The sequence below is a fragment of the Orbicella franksi genome, chromosome 11 (assembly GCF_964199315.1).
Source record: "Orbicella franksi chromosome 11, jaOrbFran1.1, whole genome shotgun sequence".
NCBI lineage: Eukaryota > Metazoa > Cnidaria > Anthozoa > Scleractinia > Merulinidae > Orbicella > Orbicella franksi.
Window position 1 is genome coordinate 16,415,712 of NC_138155.1, and position 14,332 is coordinate 16,430,043.

The 14,332-nt window shown below is 40.6% G+C and overlaps 1 protein-coding gene across 4 annotated transcripts in view; it reads left to right on the forward strand.

Moving 5' to 3' along the window:
- Positions 1–5,254, forward strand: part of LOC145460467 (regulator of nonsense transcripts 2-like) — a 32,750-nt gene extending 27,496 nt beyond the window's left edge. For all 4 annotated transcript variants that reach the window (XM_081445299.1, XM_081445298.1, XM_081445297.1 and 1 more), the window contains exons 30-35: positions 1,005–1,285; positions 1,988–2,104; positions 2,192–2,324; positions 3,296–3,430; positions 4,106–4,229; positions 4,637–5,254. In XM_081445299.1, the coding sequence (XP_081301425.1) occupies positions 1,005–1,285; positions 1,988–2,104; positions 2,192–2,324; positions 3,296–3,430; positions 4,106–4,229; positions 4,637–4,646 (800 nt within the window). In that variant the 3' untranslated portion in view covers positions 4,647–5,254. The remainder of the gene's footprint in view (positions 1–1,004; positions 1,286–1,987; positions 2,105–2,191; positions 2,325–3,295; positions 3,431–4,105; positions 4,230–4,636) is intronic.
- The last annotated feature ends 9,078 nt before the right edge of the window (positions 5,255–14,332 follow it).

The following is a 14,332-nucleotide window of genomic DNA, read 5'->3' on the forward strand; positions in this document are numbered from 1 at the left end:
TCTTTACTGGTTTAGTGGTTGCCATGCTTGTTAATAGTGTATCAAACTACAAAAGCACGCTATCCTCTTAACTTGGTTGGCTGAGACACCTAACTGATTAGAAGGGCTAAGCCGTACGCAAGTGCAGTGAATAAATGCATTTACAATTCATCCCTTTATACCTTCTTCCTTCAATGCATGTATGCATTCATTCATTTATAGTTGGGAGCATTTGTATTAAGCTTCAAACTCTCTTTTTCATGCACCAGTTTAATACTGGCAAACTGCCAAAGATCTTTGATTCGTTTTTTGTCAAAACATCTTGTAAACATAATGTAAATACTCGCTTTGCATCTAGATCTACTTTCTATCTTCCAAAAATTCGAACAAATTATGGCAAATTTAATATTCGATTTAATGGACCTAAATTATGGAATGAACTCGATGAAAGATTCAAGTGTTGTACTTCTAATCAATTTAAAAAAGAACTAACTTCGCATTTCATTAGTCTCTATTAATCTTTACTGATATTTTGATAGTTTGTATCTACTTAGTTTGTTTTGTTTTGTATATTTAATCTTGTACCAAGTTTGTGATACTTATGTGTACCAATGTATTTGTTGTGCCTCTTTCCTGACTATTACATTTTTAATTATTATAATTACGGTCACCCAACTAATTTAGCTTTTTAGTTATTTTGGGTGTCCCACTACTGTATGTACTGTACTGTTTATTTATATATTTATAATTATAATCTTGTAAATTCTTTTAGTTGTTTACAGTAGTAGAAATAAACTGTTGTTGTTGTTGTTGTTTGTTTGTGTGATCCACTGTCATATGCATTCCCCTTACTGAGGCATCTCCATATACTAGATACTAGTTTGGAAATCTTCTTATACTAGTTGTTTACAGGTCTTTTGATTTATTGCTATCGTGAGGAGACGTTGGGTGCTGTAAGTGTTCGGGGTTAGACTGTTTCACAAACTTTCATTTTGCTATGCTCACTTATCTGTCGTTCGTTTCAGAGAAAGCTGCCCCTGTTGATCAGGACACGCATAGTCCAGGCAGCAGTTCAACTCAGCCATTGCCAACTCCAAACATTTCTTACAGTAAAGTTCTCTCAGAATCTCCAGCTGTTTCACTCAGTAATTCTCCGTGCCAGTCTCCCATGCTGCGCGAGGAAGATGAGCATAGTGAGACTGGGGAGAGTGAGGGTGAGGATGAAGACGATGTTCCTGGACCCCAGTGGGCGGAATCTGAGAGAGAAGTTACCGAAGTTGATATAAATGATGTAGATATGAACAAGGTTGGTTGTACGTTTTCTGTGACGCACAATGCCCCAGGGGATTTCTGTTATCAACTGAGTTGTGAAGGGGTGTTGCAATTAGCCCCTCGCCAAGATCCCAGACCGGAAGGGGAAAGAGTTTCCTCTGTCAAGAGTCTCCCTTTAAACCAACCCAGCTTGACTGTATTTAGTGGGGCAGAGGTTCAAACCGCCATGGGTCATTTTCGTGGCATACCAGGCTGAAGTTGCCTATGGACACTGTTAGAGCAGATAGAGGTGAAAATGCGATGGCATTAGATATATACGACAGACACTGAATATGTCAGCAAGTAAGATTATGGGGTTGGTTACTTTGCTCTTCCTTTTAAAGTCGACCGTACGCCGATTCATACTAATTCTGCCCATGGGACAGCTGGTGTAGAAAAAATTCTACTCTGGTGAAGTTGCGTTGAACAGTTTTATAACACATTTTTTGAAGAGTATAGTTTATGCATTAAAGATGAATAGTATTTGCTGTATTACCGCCAATGTTCAGAGTGCTCTTTTCGGGTTTATTGGCTTATACTCCTCCTAACATTTCTGCCTTTTTATATCAAACTGGAGTATATTAAAGGTCTGCTTTCAAGTTCGGATTTGAGTGAAAATAGCTATATGGCTTTTTTTCGTATTTGCTTGCATACGAGAGATTTACCTAAAACCTGTTTTCCTTGTCTTCTCTTACAGGTAAAAGTTCTCAGTCCCCCTAAGCCAGAACCCACTGTGGAAGACAGGGCATTCCTTGCCGCCCTTGACAAACTTTTGGTGGATGATGTCCAGACTCGCCGCGAAGAAAACCCTAAGGTATAAAGAGAGTGTATTACAAAGAGTACAAATTCTGCTGTCCTATTGTTCCTAATGCGTATCGCCATACCCAACACTATCTCTCAGGTTCCGAGCTTGGATGTCGCAGTTCCAATGCACCTTAAGGGACAGAGGGCTCGTCACAATAGTCTGAGTGAAGAAAGCGAAAATCTAAACTTTGTTGTTATGCTGAAGAAAGGAAATAAACAACAGTTTAAAGGTAAGCAAAGTCTTGTAGACCTTAATACTGTGAGTATGCCGAGATTTAGATTAAAGTACACGATACAGCAAGGTCGTAAATAAACCATCTGCGACTCACTTATTGAATTGTAAAGAAAAAATGTGCCGTAAACGGTCCATAATTAAACCTTGGATCTTGGAACGGGTTGCGGGGCGGCGGGTGGGGGACTTCTTATTGGAAATAACGATACATCATGAAAAGCATTGGGTTAGCACTTAAAAGAGATCTTTAGGGCTTTGCCGTATGGTAAGTCATCGAAACAATCGGTTAAACTTCTTGTCACAACCACAAATTCGCTTAGATATGTCGGTTCTGGACGAAGCGTGAGGTCAAGATTGCCAAGTTCTTTATTTTGCGTGTTTATGGACCGGGACGGAGTCGAGGTCCATAAACACGCCAAAAAAGAACAAGGCTAATATCCAGCCATCTTGACCGAACAAGCTTGGTCAATAAAGGATTTGCTTTGTGGGATAAAGAACATATTTTTCTACGGGACACAGCGCATAATCCTGTGCGGGCAAGATATCCCCATCTTGCCCGCTCACGGAACTTTCCAATATATTAAGGTCTGTTATTCTAGCACTCTCCGGCCCTATCCCCCACCCGGGGGCAAGGAACTAAGCATTCTACCACTCTACAGTATGAGCGTTTTAAGATCTGAAGAAATGACATCGCTATTTCGTTTGATTAAACTAAAGCTAACTATATGAGCAAATCTCCTAATGGATTTTTTTGATGGTTTATTTATGCCTGGACGGTTTTGTTGTTGTTGTTGTTGCTGTTGTTTGGACGTTTGTGGTAGGTTTTTATAGCTAGAGTAGAAGAGGATTAAACAAAGAGTCGTAGCAAAGCTTGAAAAAAAAAAAACCGATCAATTCAGCAAGCATACCACGCTATCGTGATGCCACTGGGCCAGGCTGTTTAAGTGTCTTTGTTTTACCACTTAACAGATCTCCAGATTCCTCTCAGCTCTGGACTGGCAGCTAACATCCGGGACAGACAGATGGCTGAGCAACAAGAGCAGGAAGAAGTCAAGAGACTGGTACTTGATTATAATCAGAGACAGGAGGAAGAGATTTACAATGGTACGCGTTAACTCCTGGTCAAAGTCGATAATGATAATAACTAGGAAGATAAGTATTGTCAGTGCACATAATTGCCACGGAAATGATGACGTGGATTTATTAGTGTTACTGTTAAGGTTTGAAAAGGTTACAGCATCATTTCAAAATGAGTGTATGTCATGGCGAAACGTGGGTGATTTCTCAAGTGTTTGGTCCACTTTAGTTTTGGATTCCATTTATTGGATTCCATTATTATTCTCTTGTTATCCTAGCCTTTATTTCGCATTCCAACGACCAAGGTCAGGGTGGACAGAAACAGTAAAGCACCCAAGCTGGTTCTGATGCCATTCACTGCAGAATATACCACTAAATTTTCAGAACTTCAGCATCAAAGAGAAAGGAAGATCTCGGAACCAACAGTTCCGCGAAAGCAAACCCAGTTACTTTCACCATCGTGACGTCTTTGATACCGAAGATTGCCCGAGAATCGTCTGGCTGAAACATTCCAAAGATTTACGAACACCGAAAGGGCCGACCATTTCCTAAGAATCATCTTCAAAATTTCCCAGGGACCTCCAAACATATCGAAGTCGTATTGATTTTCAAAAAAAAAAGTGACATGTAGTCTGTAATTAATTTTGCACTCACATCTAGGACCTAATTTTCACCAATATTTTTGGTGTTTTTTTTCTGCAGAGATGCAGGCGCAGCAAAGACAGGCAGGCTCGGACCAGTCTTCAAGGTCTCACGGCCACCGTTTTAACAGGAGACGACTTCCAGAAGGCAATGACACTAGCATAGTGTTTGCTAACTTAACCAGGTGAAGGAAATATATATTAATAGTGTACTTCAATATAACTTGTAGAGGTTCGATGACACTTGTTCCATCAAACCTAAATAGGCCTGGCGGCAGTAAAGATTGAACATTATTGTATACTTTAAATCCTCTCAATTTAATTGCCTTTAAGACCAGAAAGAGGTCCATACTCTCCCCCAGATTTACGCTCCAAGCACGTTTTAATCAGAAAGCAACACTGCGGAGTGGTGCCTTGCGGCACGCCATAAGAAACCAAATGTAGGCGTTCATGCAGATCAACGGCTTGAGAAAGGCTCCTTCGTTTAAGAATACTGAACAAATGCTTAGAGAATATACTCCTTTACACCTCATATGTCAGTATCTCTCATGCTCGAAGTGTTTATTTCTCGTTTATTCCTGTGGTTTCCTAGGAGACGCTAGATTATGTGGAAATGGAGCATTCGGTGCTTAACCGCTACAGTGACGCCTCGTGGGCTCAGTATCCTGTCCCGAGACAACATGTGACATGTTACGTCCCTGACCGAGTTCAGTAACTCCGCCGAGACTCGGAATATTTGTCCGAGAAAGTAAGCAAGTTTGAAAGAAACTTCAGTGGATTTCCGTGACTTGTGAAGTCGTGCGAGGATTAGCTTGAATGGCTTCCAACTGTAACTGCAGTTCTTGCTGTCTACGGTTAGGTTGCTAGAAAGATTTCCATTCTTTTAACACAATTGAAAATGTAAACCGAGAGATACTTAAGTTTGCGATTTTTGAAGTTTTGTTGATAACGTCATTTTAACAAGCGATGGTATTGGGTTTAATTGTTGGTGCGTCGCAGCCTTCCCTGCCGAACTGCCATGGTGGGTTGTTATACAACGAAGGTTTAATTGCGTTCACATAATCATCGAGTAAAGTGTTTATAACGTTCTTAAAGTTATTATCATATGCACATATTACCAAGTTTGATGTTGTTTAATTGATTCAGTGTTTGAGGTTTCGTGCAAATTGAACATTCTGAAGCTAATAAAGCTGTTTTATTGTTATGTGGAGAGCGACTTTGGTATTGTTACATTACTGGAAACTGACTTGAGTCCACAGATACTTACTGTAAGCAGCTAGTTTGCAGGGAATGTTTGTTTCCTAAAGGCAAACGAGGTATGGCGACATTAATTTATTGGACGTCAGTTAAATTAACTGAAAGGATAGACGTCACCTTTGCGGTTATTGCCCGCAATCAGTGTACTTAATAGACTGCGAAATAGTTCCTTTATTTGGAGTCAGGTAGCAGCTCTTGCAGGGTCTCACATGAATGGCTCGATACCCTTTGAAAGGACAATAAAACAAACAACAGAAACAATGCCGCTAGCCCCAAAACAACAACAGCTGCTAAGCTATGACGACAAATAGAAATAACAAGCTTGCTACTACTCACTGCCATTCTTCTGTTTATTTGTGTATTCCAAGTGAAGTTCGGACATGAAGAGGAGAATTGCTCTCCCCTGGATGCGATGCTAGTCCATTAGAGTACTTTTCAACATTCTGTCAGTTTGTCATAACAGTTTTCGCCGGCCATGACAGTAAAGTGTCTCCTTGCCCAAGAACAAAGCATGATGCCGACCCGTGATCGGGCTCGTTCCGCTTGTTCCAGAGACCATTAAGAAAGTGCGCTGATACTTGCCCGAGTAAGATCTTCTGGAACGATTTGGGTAGACGCGGAGAAGTTAATGGCCGTGCTTAGAATGAGTACTGTTACGGTATCGCTTGACCGCCAGAAAGATATACTACGAAACTCTTCTACGAACCCAACTTATTTATTTAACAATACGTAATATAATCTTAGCTACAAAGGAGCGATTTCTAAACAATACAATCTACTACTAAACTAAGTTAAGCCTACTGCTAAACTTTAGTCACCACTGACACGAACTCACAACAAATCTCGGTGTCTCCAAAGAGATCTCCTTACGGTCCACTTGACCTTAAACAAAGTTCGTCAATAGCTTTTACAATAGCAATAACACTTTATAGCTTTTCCACTCGGTCCCTGCCGAGAACAACAACGGGACTGTAGCTTCTCGACTCGATCTCTGCCGAGAACTACCAACGGGCTCTATATTACCTAGATGACTCTTTATATACATTTAACTAACATTCTAGAACATTCTTGGAGCTTCTATTTACGTAGCATTACATTATTATTACATCATTCGGTAGAATGTTCTAAACTGTTCCATAGCGTGACAGTAGAAGGTTCTGGCACAAACATTGCGTGACTTGACATTCTAGAAGTTTCCAGAAACTTAAATATTTACGTCTGGTCTTCATAACAGTACTCTATTCCCGAAAAAGGTCCTCAAAGTAAGTGATCCAACCAACATCCAGCACGAAACCTGTGAAGAGAGCGTTGATTAAAAACACACTGGCATTTATTATTCTCTTGTTATCCTCTCCTGTGGCAAACCGCAGTGACCGTCACAGAGCTCGTGACGTCACACGGAACATCGCTGTATTTTGAACTAAAAATTTCAGTCTGGCTCAACTAAAACACACCAAAAAATGAATATCAAACCCCACTTTCCACAACGGCTAATTTTGTCATTCCACTGCACATTTCACCGCCTGTTTACAACCATTTGGCCATAACATTACTTTCAAGAAGCTTGAAAACCACCTGTTAAGAACGGCTGACTGTTAGGATCGAGAACCGCCGGTCAACGACCCATTTGGCAAATCGCTCATATTTTGCCCAAAGATACCCTTAGGTGACCTAATTCTAAAAATCATATTTCAAGGTTCCAGCGAATTTTTATTTTTCAGAAATTCGCGAAAATTTGAAAGCGCGGTCAAAGTGCGGTTTTTCGTGTAATAAAATGACCGAAATAAGGTGCGAGGACGAAGCGCTGGTAAAGTCTTAAAATAAATTCAATTGACTTCAAACTTCACACAAATGTGGAACAACCACTCTAATTTATTCCTCGTTTTAAACTAATCTCAGAGATGTTGATATAGTGGTTTTCCGAACCATTTTAAAAACACCTATGAAGCGTGTGAAAAATAACGGCAAAATATAGGTCATGTTTAACAGCGTAAAAATGCATCTGGTACCTCACTTTCCGATTATTTTACTTTACAGCCTAGAAATATCATTATTAAACATATATCATGCCAAGTTTCATGCTCGAACTCGCAGTATTTCCCTTTGAGAAAAACGAAAATCTATGTCAATGTGTCGGGCGCAAATAACACAATAATTATACACGAACAAGAGACAAATCAGTTTCAACGGCGAAAGTAAAAGGCCATCATTCATTAAAATCCCGTCAATTCACTGCTATCAGTAGAAACATAATGTCCACTACATAGAAACTGTTTTTAGACGTTTTCGAAACATTGCGCGTTAACTTTGTTTAATTCCCTGTCCGCCGTCATGTCTAGTCTGTCATCGCGTGTATTTCATTAATGTAAACAACACTCTGAATGGTTTTCACGACAAACGCAAGAGATTTCCTGTAACCTTAATGTTTTCGGTTCACCAAAACGCTTTAAGTTCGTTATGACACAATAATGGGTCAACTTGGAATGCTGTTTAGCATTAAGGACGTTAAAGGACTGTAAATTAATCGAGTTGAAATATCTTGAAGCAAATCAAAATCGCGCCCTTATTCTAATTTGGCAAACAGCCGACCTCCGTTCAAGTTCAAGAAGTCGAGAGGTTAATTCGGCAATGTATTACCGGTACAACAACAAAATCAAACCGCGGTCATCAAAAGTGTAAGTTTAAAAGTGTAGTGGCAAGTCCCAAATAAATTTCGCCTTTCTAAAATGGAAACAAGAAGTGAAACGCTCTGACCCGAAACAAATAAACAAAATATTAATACGACTAATTTAATCCGAAAATGTTACAGGAAACATACCTAAAAGCCGTCGATTCCCCTCAATACCACTCCACACTGCCTTAAAGAGCCCAAGCTTTCTGCTGTAAGAATCAGGGGCCTCAGGAATCTGTTTTTATCATATCGGCAACCATGCTGCGTGGCTGATATTCGAGACTCAGTAAAAGTTGTCACACAACCGTACGAGCAGCCCAGTCACGCTTTCACTGCTCTTGCGCAAATGTTCCACATTTCGCAATTTACATAAACCGATTACAAGTTTAAAGTAGTGACAGTAGATTGAAATGCGCTTCTTAAAGCTGACCTATCCAGGAGCAATTATTTCTCGTTCTTGAATGGCTCTTAGTTGTAGCTACAGTCGGAAGGGGAGGGGGGGGGGGGGAGGGGGTACTCCTGGAAATTTCGGATATCTGTACGCCGTGGAAGATTAAGTGGTCTCCAGCTCTTAACGCCAACACTGACACACCAGATGATTCTCGAAGTATCACAGGGATCACTAAGCTAAATAATTTTGAGTTTAGCTCCGCTGAGTCAATTACCTGTTGGCGCGCATATTGCATTGACCGTGGACAGGTGGAAAAACAGTTAAACAGGAAAAGCCTGGTGCACATTGTAATTTAGCGTTGTTCAACACGCAATCGGTCAGGTTGTAATGCTAATCGTATTTGATAGAATCTCAAGTTTTCTTTCGACACATACTGGGGTGACATACTCCTAGATGGGTGTGACCGGGAGCCATGAGTCAAGTCAGTCAACTCGCAAAGCTTAACAGAAGAGTGATAGTGAACCACTGGTGGAAGGACTGCAGATTGTCCCTACGCTTTACCCTGATAGGCCTCTGTTTTATTCTAATGAACTGATGCTGTGACAATAATACTATTTAGCTTTACGAACATACTAATTGTCAAGGGTTTCTTTTGCAATGTAGTCAGACATCGCTCTTTCTTTATTTCTGCTGGAAACATCATTCTCTAAAGGAGACTTCAGGTCATTTTCTAAAAAGGCACGAACACTGCGACCCCAACATCGGTGCCATTATCAACGGGTGTGACCGAGAAAGCGTCTGGTGATGCTTCCATGGATAGTAACCATGCATGGCAGGGGTGTATTAATGTCTTCAAGGCAGCTGCATTCGTGTCTTTCATAGCCTGTCCACTTTAGAGAGGCACTTGTCTCTGGAGAAATATACTCAGTCACTGGAGAGACATTCCCTTATGGACTTAGCCAAAATGTGCTACAAACCCTGCTTGGAGCAAGCGTTGGCGCGTTACTCAAAGCCACAATAGGTCACCAAGAAGCCCTTGTTGTTTCAAAAGAGGGTTGGGCTCTCAGGGCTGTCAGTGACAAGCAGCAATCGTATCTTATGGCAAAATTCCGCACTGGTCAAACGACAGGCCGAAAGCTTGACGCCGAAATGGTGGCGCGGGAAATGCGCAGAGCCCAGGATCCTTATAATATTCGTCTTTTTCAGGTGCTAGTTTTTAGGGGCGGGGAGGATCGTTAAATTTTTGTAGAGAGGGAGAGGGAGTAGAGGAGGAAGACCCTTTAGAGGAAAAACTCATGGCCGAATCGTCTCAACCTCGTTCCCAGGGTCTCTCATCTTACCGCACCCTGGAGCGTACTCCAGTCGGGTGGTAAGATGAGAGACTCTAGGAACGAGGTTTGAATCACCCTTTTGATTTGAGTCACCCTTTCCAAATTCGCTGCAACGATTAATTTACCTTTATCGACTTAAAATTAGATGATCTAATGCATTTTGTTTCCGACACTGCGCGTAGACGCAGCGCAACAGTGCCTTAACAAACTAATCACTCTAGAAAATCTGAAAACATAGATCTCCCAAACAGCTTACTTTCCTGAAAATAGTTTTTCACAAAGAACTACTTATTTATGATTATTTTATACTGCAAAAGAAACCCTTGACCATTAGCATGTTCATAAAGCTAAATGGCATCATTGTCACAGCATCAGTTCATTAGAATAAAACAGAGGCCTATCAGGGTAAAGCGTAGGGACAATCTGCAGTCCTTCCACCAGTGGTTCACTATCACTCTTCTGTTAAGCTTTGCGAGTTGACTGACTTGACTCATGGCTCCCGGTCACACCCATCTAGGAGTATGTCACCCCAGTATGTGTCGAAAGAAAACTTGAGATTCTATCAAATACGATTAGCATTACAACCTGACCGATTGCGTGTTGAACAACGCTAAATTACAATGTGCACCAGGCTTTTCCTGTTTAACTGTTTTTCCACCTGTCCACGGTCAATGCAATATGCGCGCCAACAGGTAATTGACTCAGCGGAGCTAAACTCAAAATTATTTAGCTTAGTGATCCCTGTGATACTTCGAGAATCATCTGGTGTGTCAGTGTTGGCGTTAAGAGCTGGAGACCACTTAATCTTCCACGGCGTACAGATATCCGAAATTTCCAGGAGTACCCCCTTCCCCCCCCCCCCCTCCCCTTCCGACTGTAGCTACAACTAAGAGCCATTCAAGAACGAGAAATAATTGCTCCTGGATAGGTCAGCTTTAAGAAGCGCATTTCAATCTACTGTCACTACTTTAAACTTGTAATCGGTTTATGTAAATTGCGAAATGTGGAACATTTGCGCAAGAGCAGTGAAAGCGTGACTGGGCTGCTCGTACGGTTGTGTGACAACTTTTACTGAGTCTCGAATATCAGCCACGCAGCATGGTTGCCGATATGATAAAAACAGATTCCTGAGGCCCCTGATTCTTACAGCAGAAAGCTTGGGCTCTTTAAGGCAGTGTGGAGTGGTATTGAGGGGAATCGACGGCTTTTAGGTATGTTTCCTGTAACATTTTCGGATTAAATTAGTCGTATTAATATTTTGTTTATTTGTTTCGGGTCAGAGCGTTTCACTTCTTGTTTCCATTTTAGAAAGGCGAAATTTATTTGGGACTTGCCACTACACTTTTAAACTTACACTTTTGATGACCGCGGTTTGATTTTGTTGTTGTACCGGTAATACATTGCCGAATTAACCTCTCGACTTCTTGAACTTGAACGGAGGTCGGCTGTTTGCCAAATTAGAATAAGGGCGCGATTTTGATTTGCTTCAAGATATTTCAACTCGATTAATTTACAGTCCTTTAACGTCCTTAATGCTAAACAGCATTCCAAGTTGACCCATTATTGTGTCATAACGAACTTAAAGCGTTTTGGTGAACCGAAAACATTAAGGTTACAGGAAATCTCTTGCGTTTGTCGTGAAAACCATTCAGAGTGTTGTTTACATTAATGAAATACACGCGATGACAGACTAGACATGACGGCGGACAGGGAATTAAACAAAGTTAACGCGCAATGTTTCGAAAACGTCTAAAAACAGTTTCTATGTAGTGGACATTATGTTTCTACTGATAGCAGTGAATTGACGGGATTTTAATGAATGATGGCCTTTTACTTTCGCCGTTGAAACTGATTTGTCTCTTGTTCGTGTATAATTATTGTGTTATTTGCGCCCGACACATTGACATAGATTTTCGTTTTTCTCAAAGGGAAATACTGCGAGTTCGAGCATGAAACTTGGCATGATATATGTTTAATAATGATATTTCTAGGCTGTAAAGTAAAATAATCGGAAAGTGAGGTACCAGATGCATTTTTACGCTGTTAAACATGACCTATATTTTGCCGTTATTTTTCACACGCTTCATAGGTGTTTTTAAAATGGTTCGGAAAACCACTATATCAACATCTCTGAGATTAGTTTAAAACGAGGAATAAATTAGAGTGGTTGTTCCACATTTGTGTGAAGTTTGAAGTCAATTGAATTTATTTTAAGACTTTACCAGCGCTTCGTCCTCGCACCTTATTTCGGTCATTTTATCACACGAAAAACCGCACTTTGACCGCGCTTTCAAATTTTCGCGAATTTCTGAAAAATAAAAATTCGCTGGAACCTTGAAATATGATTTTTAGAATTAGGTCACCTAAGGGTATCTTTGGGCAAAATATGAGCGATTTGCCCAATGGGTCGTTGACCGGCGGTTCTCGATCCTAACAGTCAGCCATTCTTAAGTGTTCTTTCCACTTCCACCGTAAATGGGCGACAAAATAAAAGCGCTGCTCCTTTTAAGAACCGCGCTTGCCCTCGGCCGCGCGGTAAACATGGTTAAGAATAAAAATAATAATTAACAATTAGACCCGTAGCCCTTGCAGGCTACGGGTCAATAGGCCATGAGGGGAAGCCGAATGGGCTATTGACCCGTGGCCCTTGAGGGCGAAGGGTCTAATTGTTTTAGTATCACCCAACTAGTCGGACAGAAAAGGTAATAATAAAGTTAGCAAATGCAAGTTGAAGAAATATTTATTTGGGAATAAAACGAAAGAAAGCGTCACGCTCGATGGCGCCAATTTCGCTACTCGATGACTATTACTATTAGTCCCCTAGTAGCGTAGCCAATCAAAATGCCGGATTTGCATTAGTCCACCAGTTGGGTGATACTAATCCTCGAATAGTCCTCATAGTGAAGCTTTTCAAACTGCGACTTGAATATAGTCACTGAATTTCCATGACATCTGACTATTGTTACTGTGGTTTGATATCTTTGATGAATGCCTGACTTTTCAGTGGCCTTTGCATTTACCCGATTTGCTGGGTTCCATCACAGCTGAATCATGTTAAGAATTTCAAAACGCTGCTTTACAACCGAGACAGTTCTTCAAAGGCCATGAAGAGCAAACTCGAATAATGAAGTGTTCTTACACGAAGAGTTCTGATGTTCCACGCAAAGCTTGCTTGATTAAGAAAGGGTAATTACGATTCGTTTAATTTTTGTTTTTCTTTTTGGCGTTACTATTTCATCGGACGGCCTAGAAAAAGACATTAAGAGAGAAAGGGAAACAGGCCATCAAATAAATGAAACAAAGTCTGTGAAAACCGGCACAACAGAGGCCGACACTCGCTGGTACTCAGAATTCAGTTTATTGTGATTGTTTGCTTTTAGTCATACAATATAAAATAAACACCAAACAAAGAGTAGAAAACGGCTAGCGCAAACTCTAAACCGCTAAGTTTATGGGAAGAAACAGCACTTCAAAACATGTCTCGTGAATGATAGTCACTTTACCAATTGAAAACATTATCAACACCACGCCATACAAACTTGTATTCTCTTTCGCAACGAAAACAAAAGCGAAAACAGAACATTTGAATGACGGTAAATTACTGGTTCCCCGCTAGTAGTCAAGCCCCGGCTTGTAATGATATCTGGTTTTTTTGAAAACGTTACTAATTACACTGTCTTTCGAATTCAAAGCCATCCCTGGATACCTTTAGGATTTGTGTTCAAGTATATCTTAAAATCCGGTTACGTGAATGTAAGATTAACAAGTACTTAGCATTTCCTAATCTTACATTCACGTAGCCGGATTTTAAGGTACACATGAATGCTAATGAAATACAATTTGTCATAAAGTAATTTAGTATTATGCTGGTCACTGAATTAAAAAAATAGCTATTAATATTAATTAATGTCACCTGCTGTAGCCAAACTGTAAAGGAAATTAATTAAGGACTTAACTAACTGAAGAGGGGAAGTAAAAAAAGTGAGCGATCTTAAACCACGAAGCAAACAAACTATCATCACAGTCAGTCAAAGAAAGATGAATTTCACCACTTTTAACCGCACAATAATTACTTGTGGTTTCGCGTTTCTTCCTTTAAACCCAGAAAATATTTCTCCTGATCTTCGCGCTGTGTCCATCGTCAGTATCACCGTTAACGCTCTCACCTGTCCTCTGATCATTTTGCTCCTGGTGATGGTGGCAGTGAAAACCAAACCACAGCTTCGTACCAAATCTAGCATAGCACTTGCCTGTTTAGCCACATCTGATCTCTTGGTGGGACTACTTGTTCAACCATTGCATATCATACACGCAAGTTTTCTTCTCAGTGGTCAAGGAAACATATTCGGCAACCTAGACAAAGTATCAAGGACTGTTACTGGCAAATGTCTGAAGGCATTGTTTACTCATTTAATTTTGATGAATGCAGAGCGTTATGTCGCGGTTAGACACCCCTACGCGTATGAGAACCAGGTAACTGAAGCTCGTATAATCATAGCCTCTTGTCTGGCGTGGGCTATTGCCCTATTGCTTCCCACTGAAGACGTCGTCAAATCAAAAACAGATTTTGCAACTTTGTAGTTTTTATAGTCGTGCCAGTTTTGCTCTATTTTCTCATATTCACAACACTTTAATTGT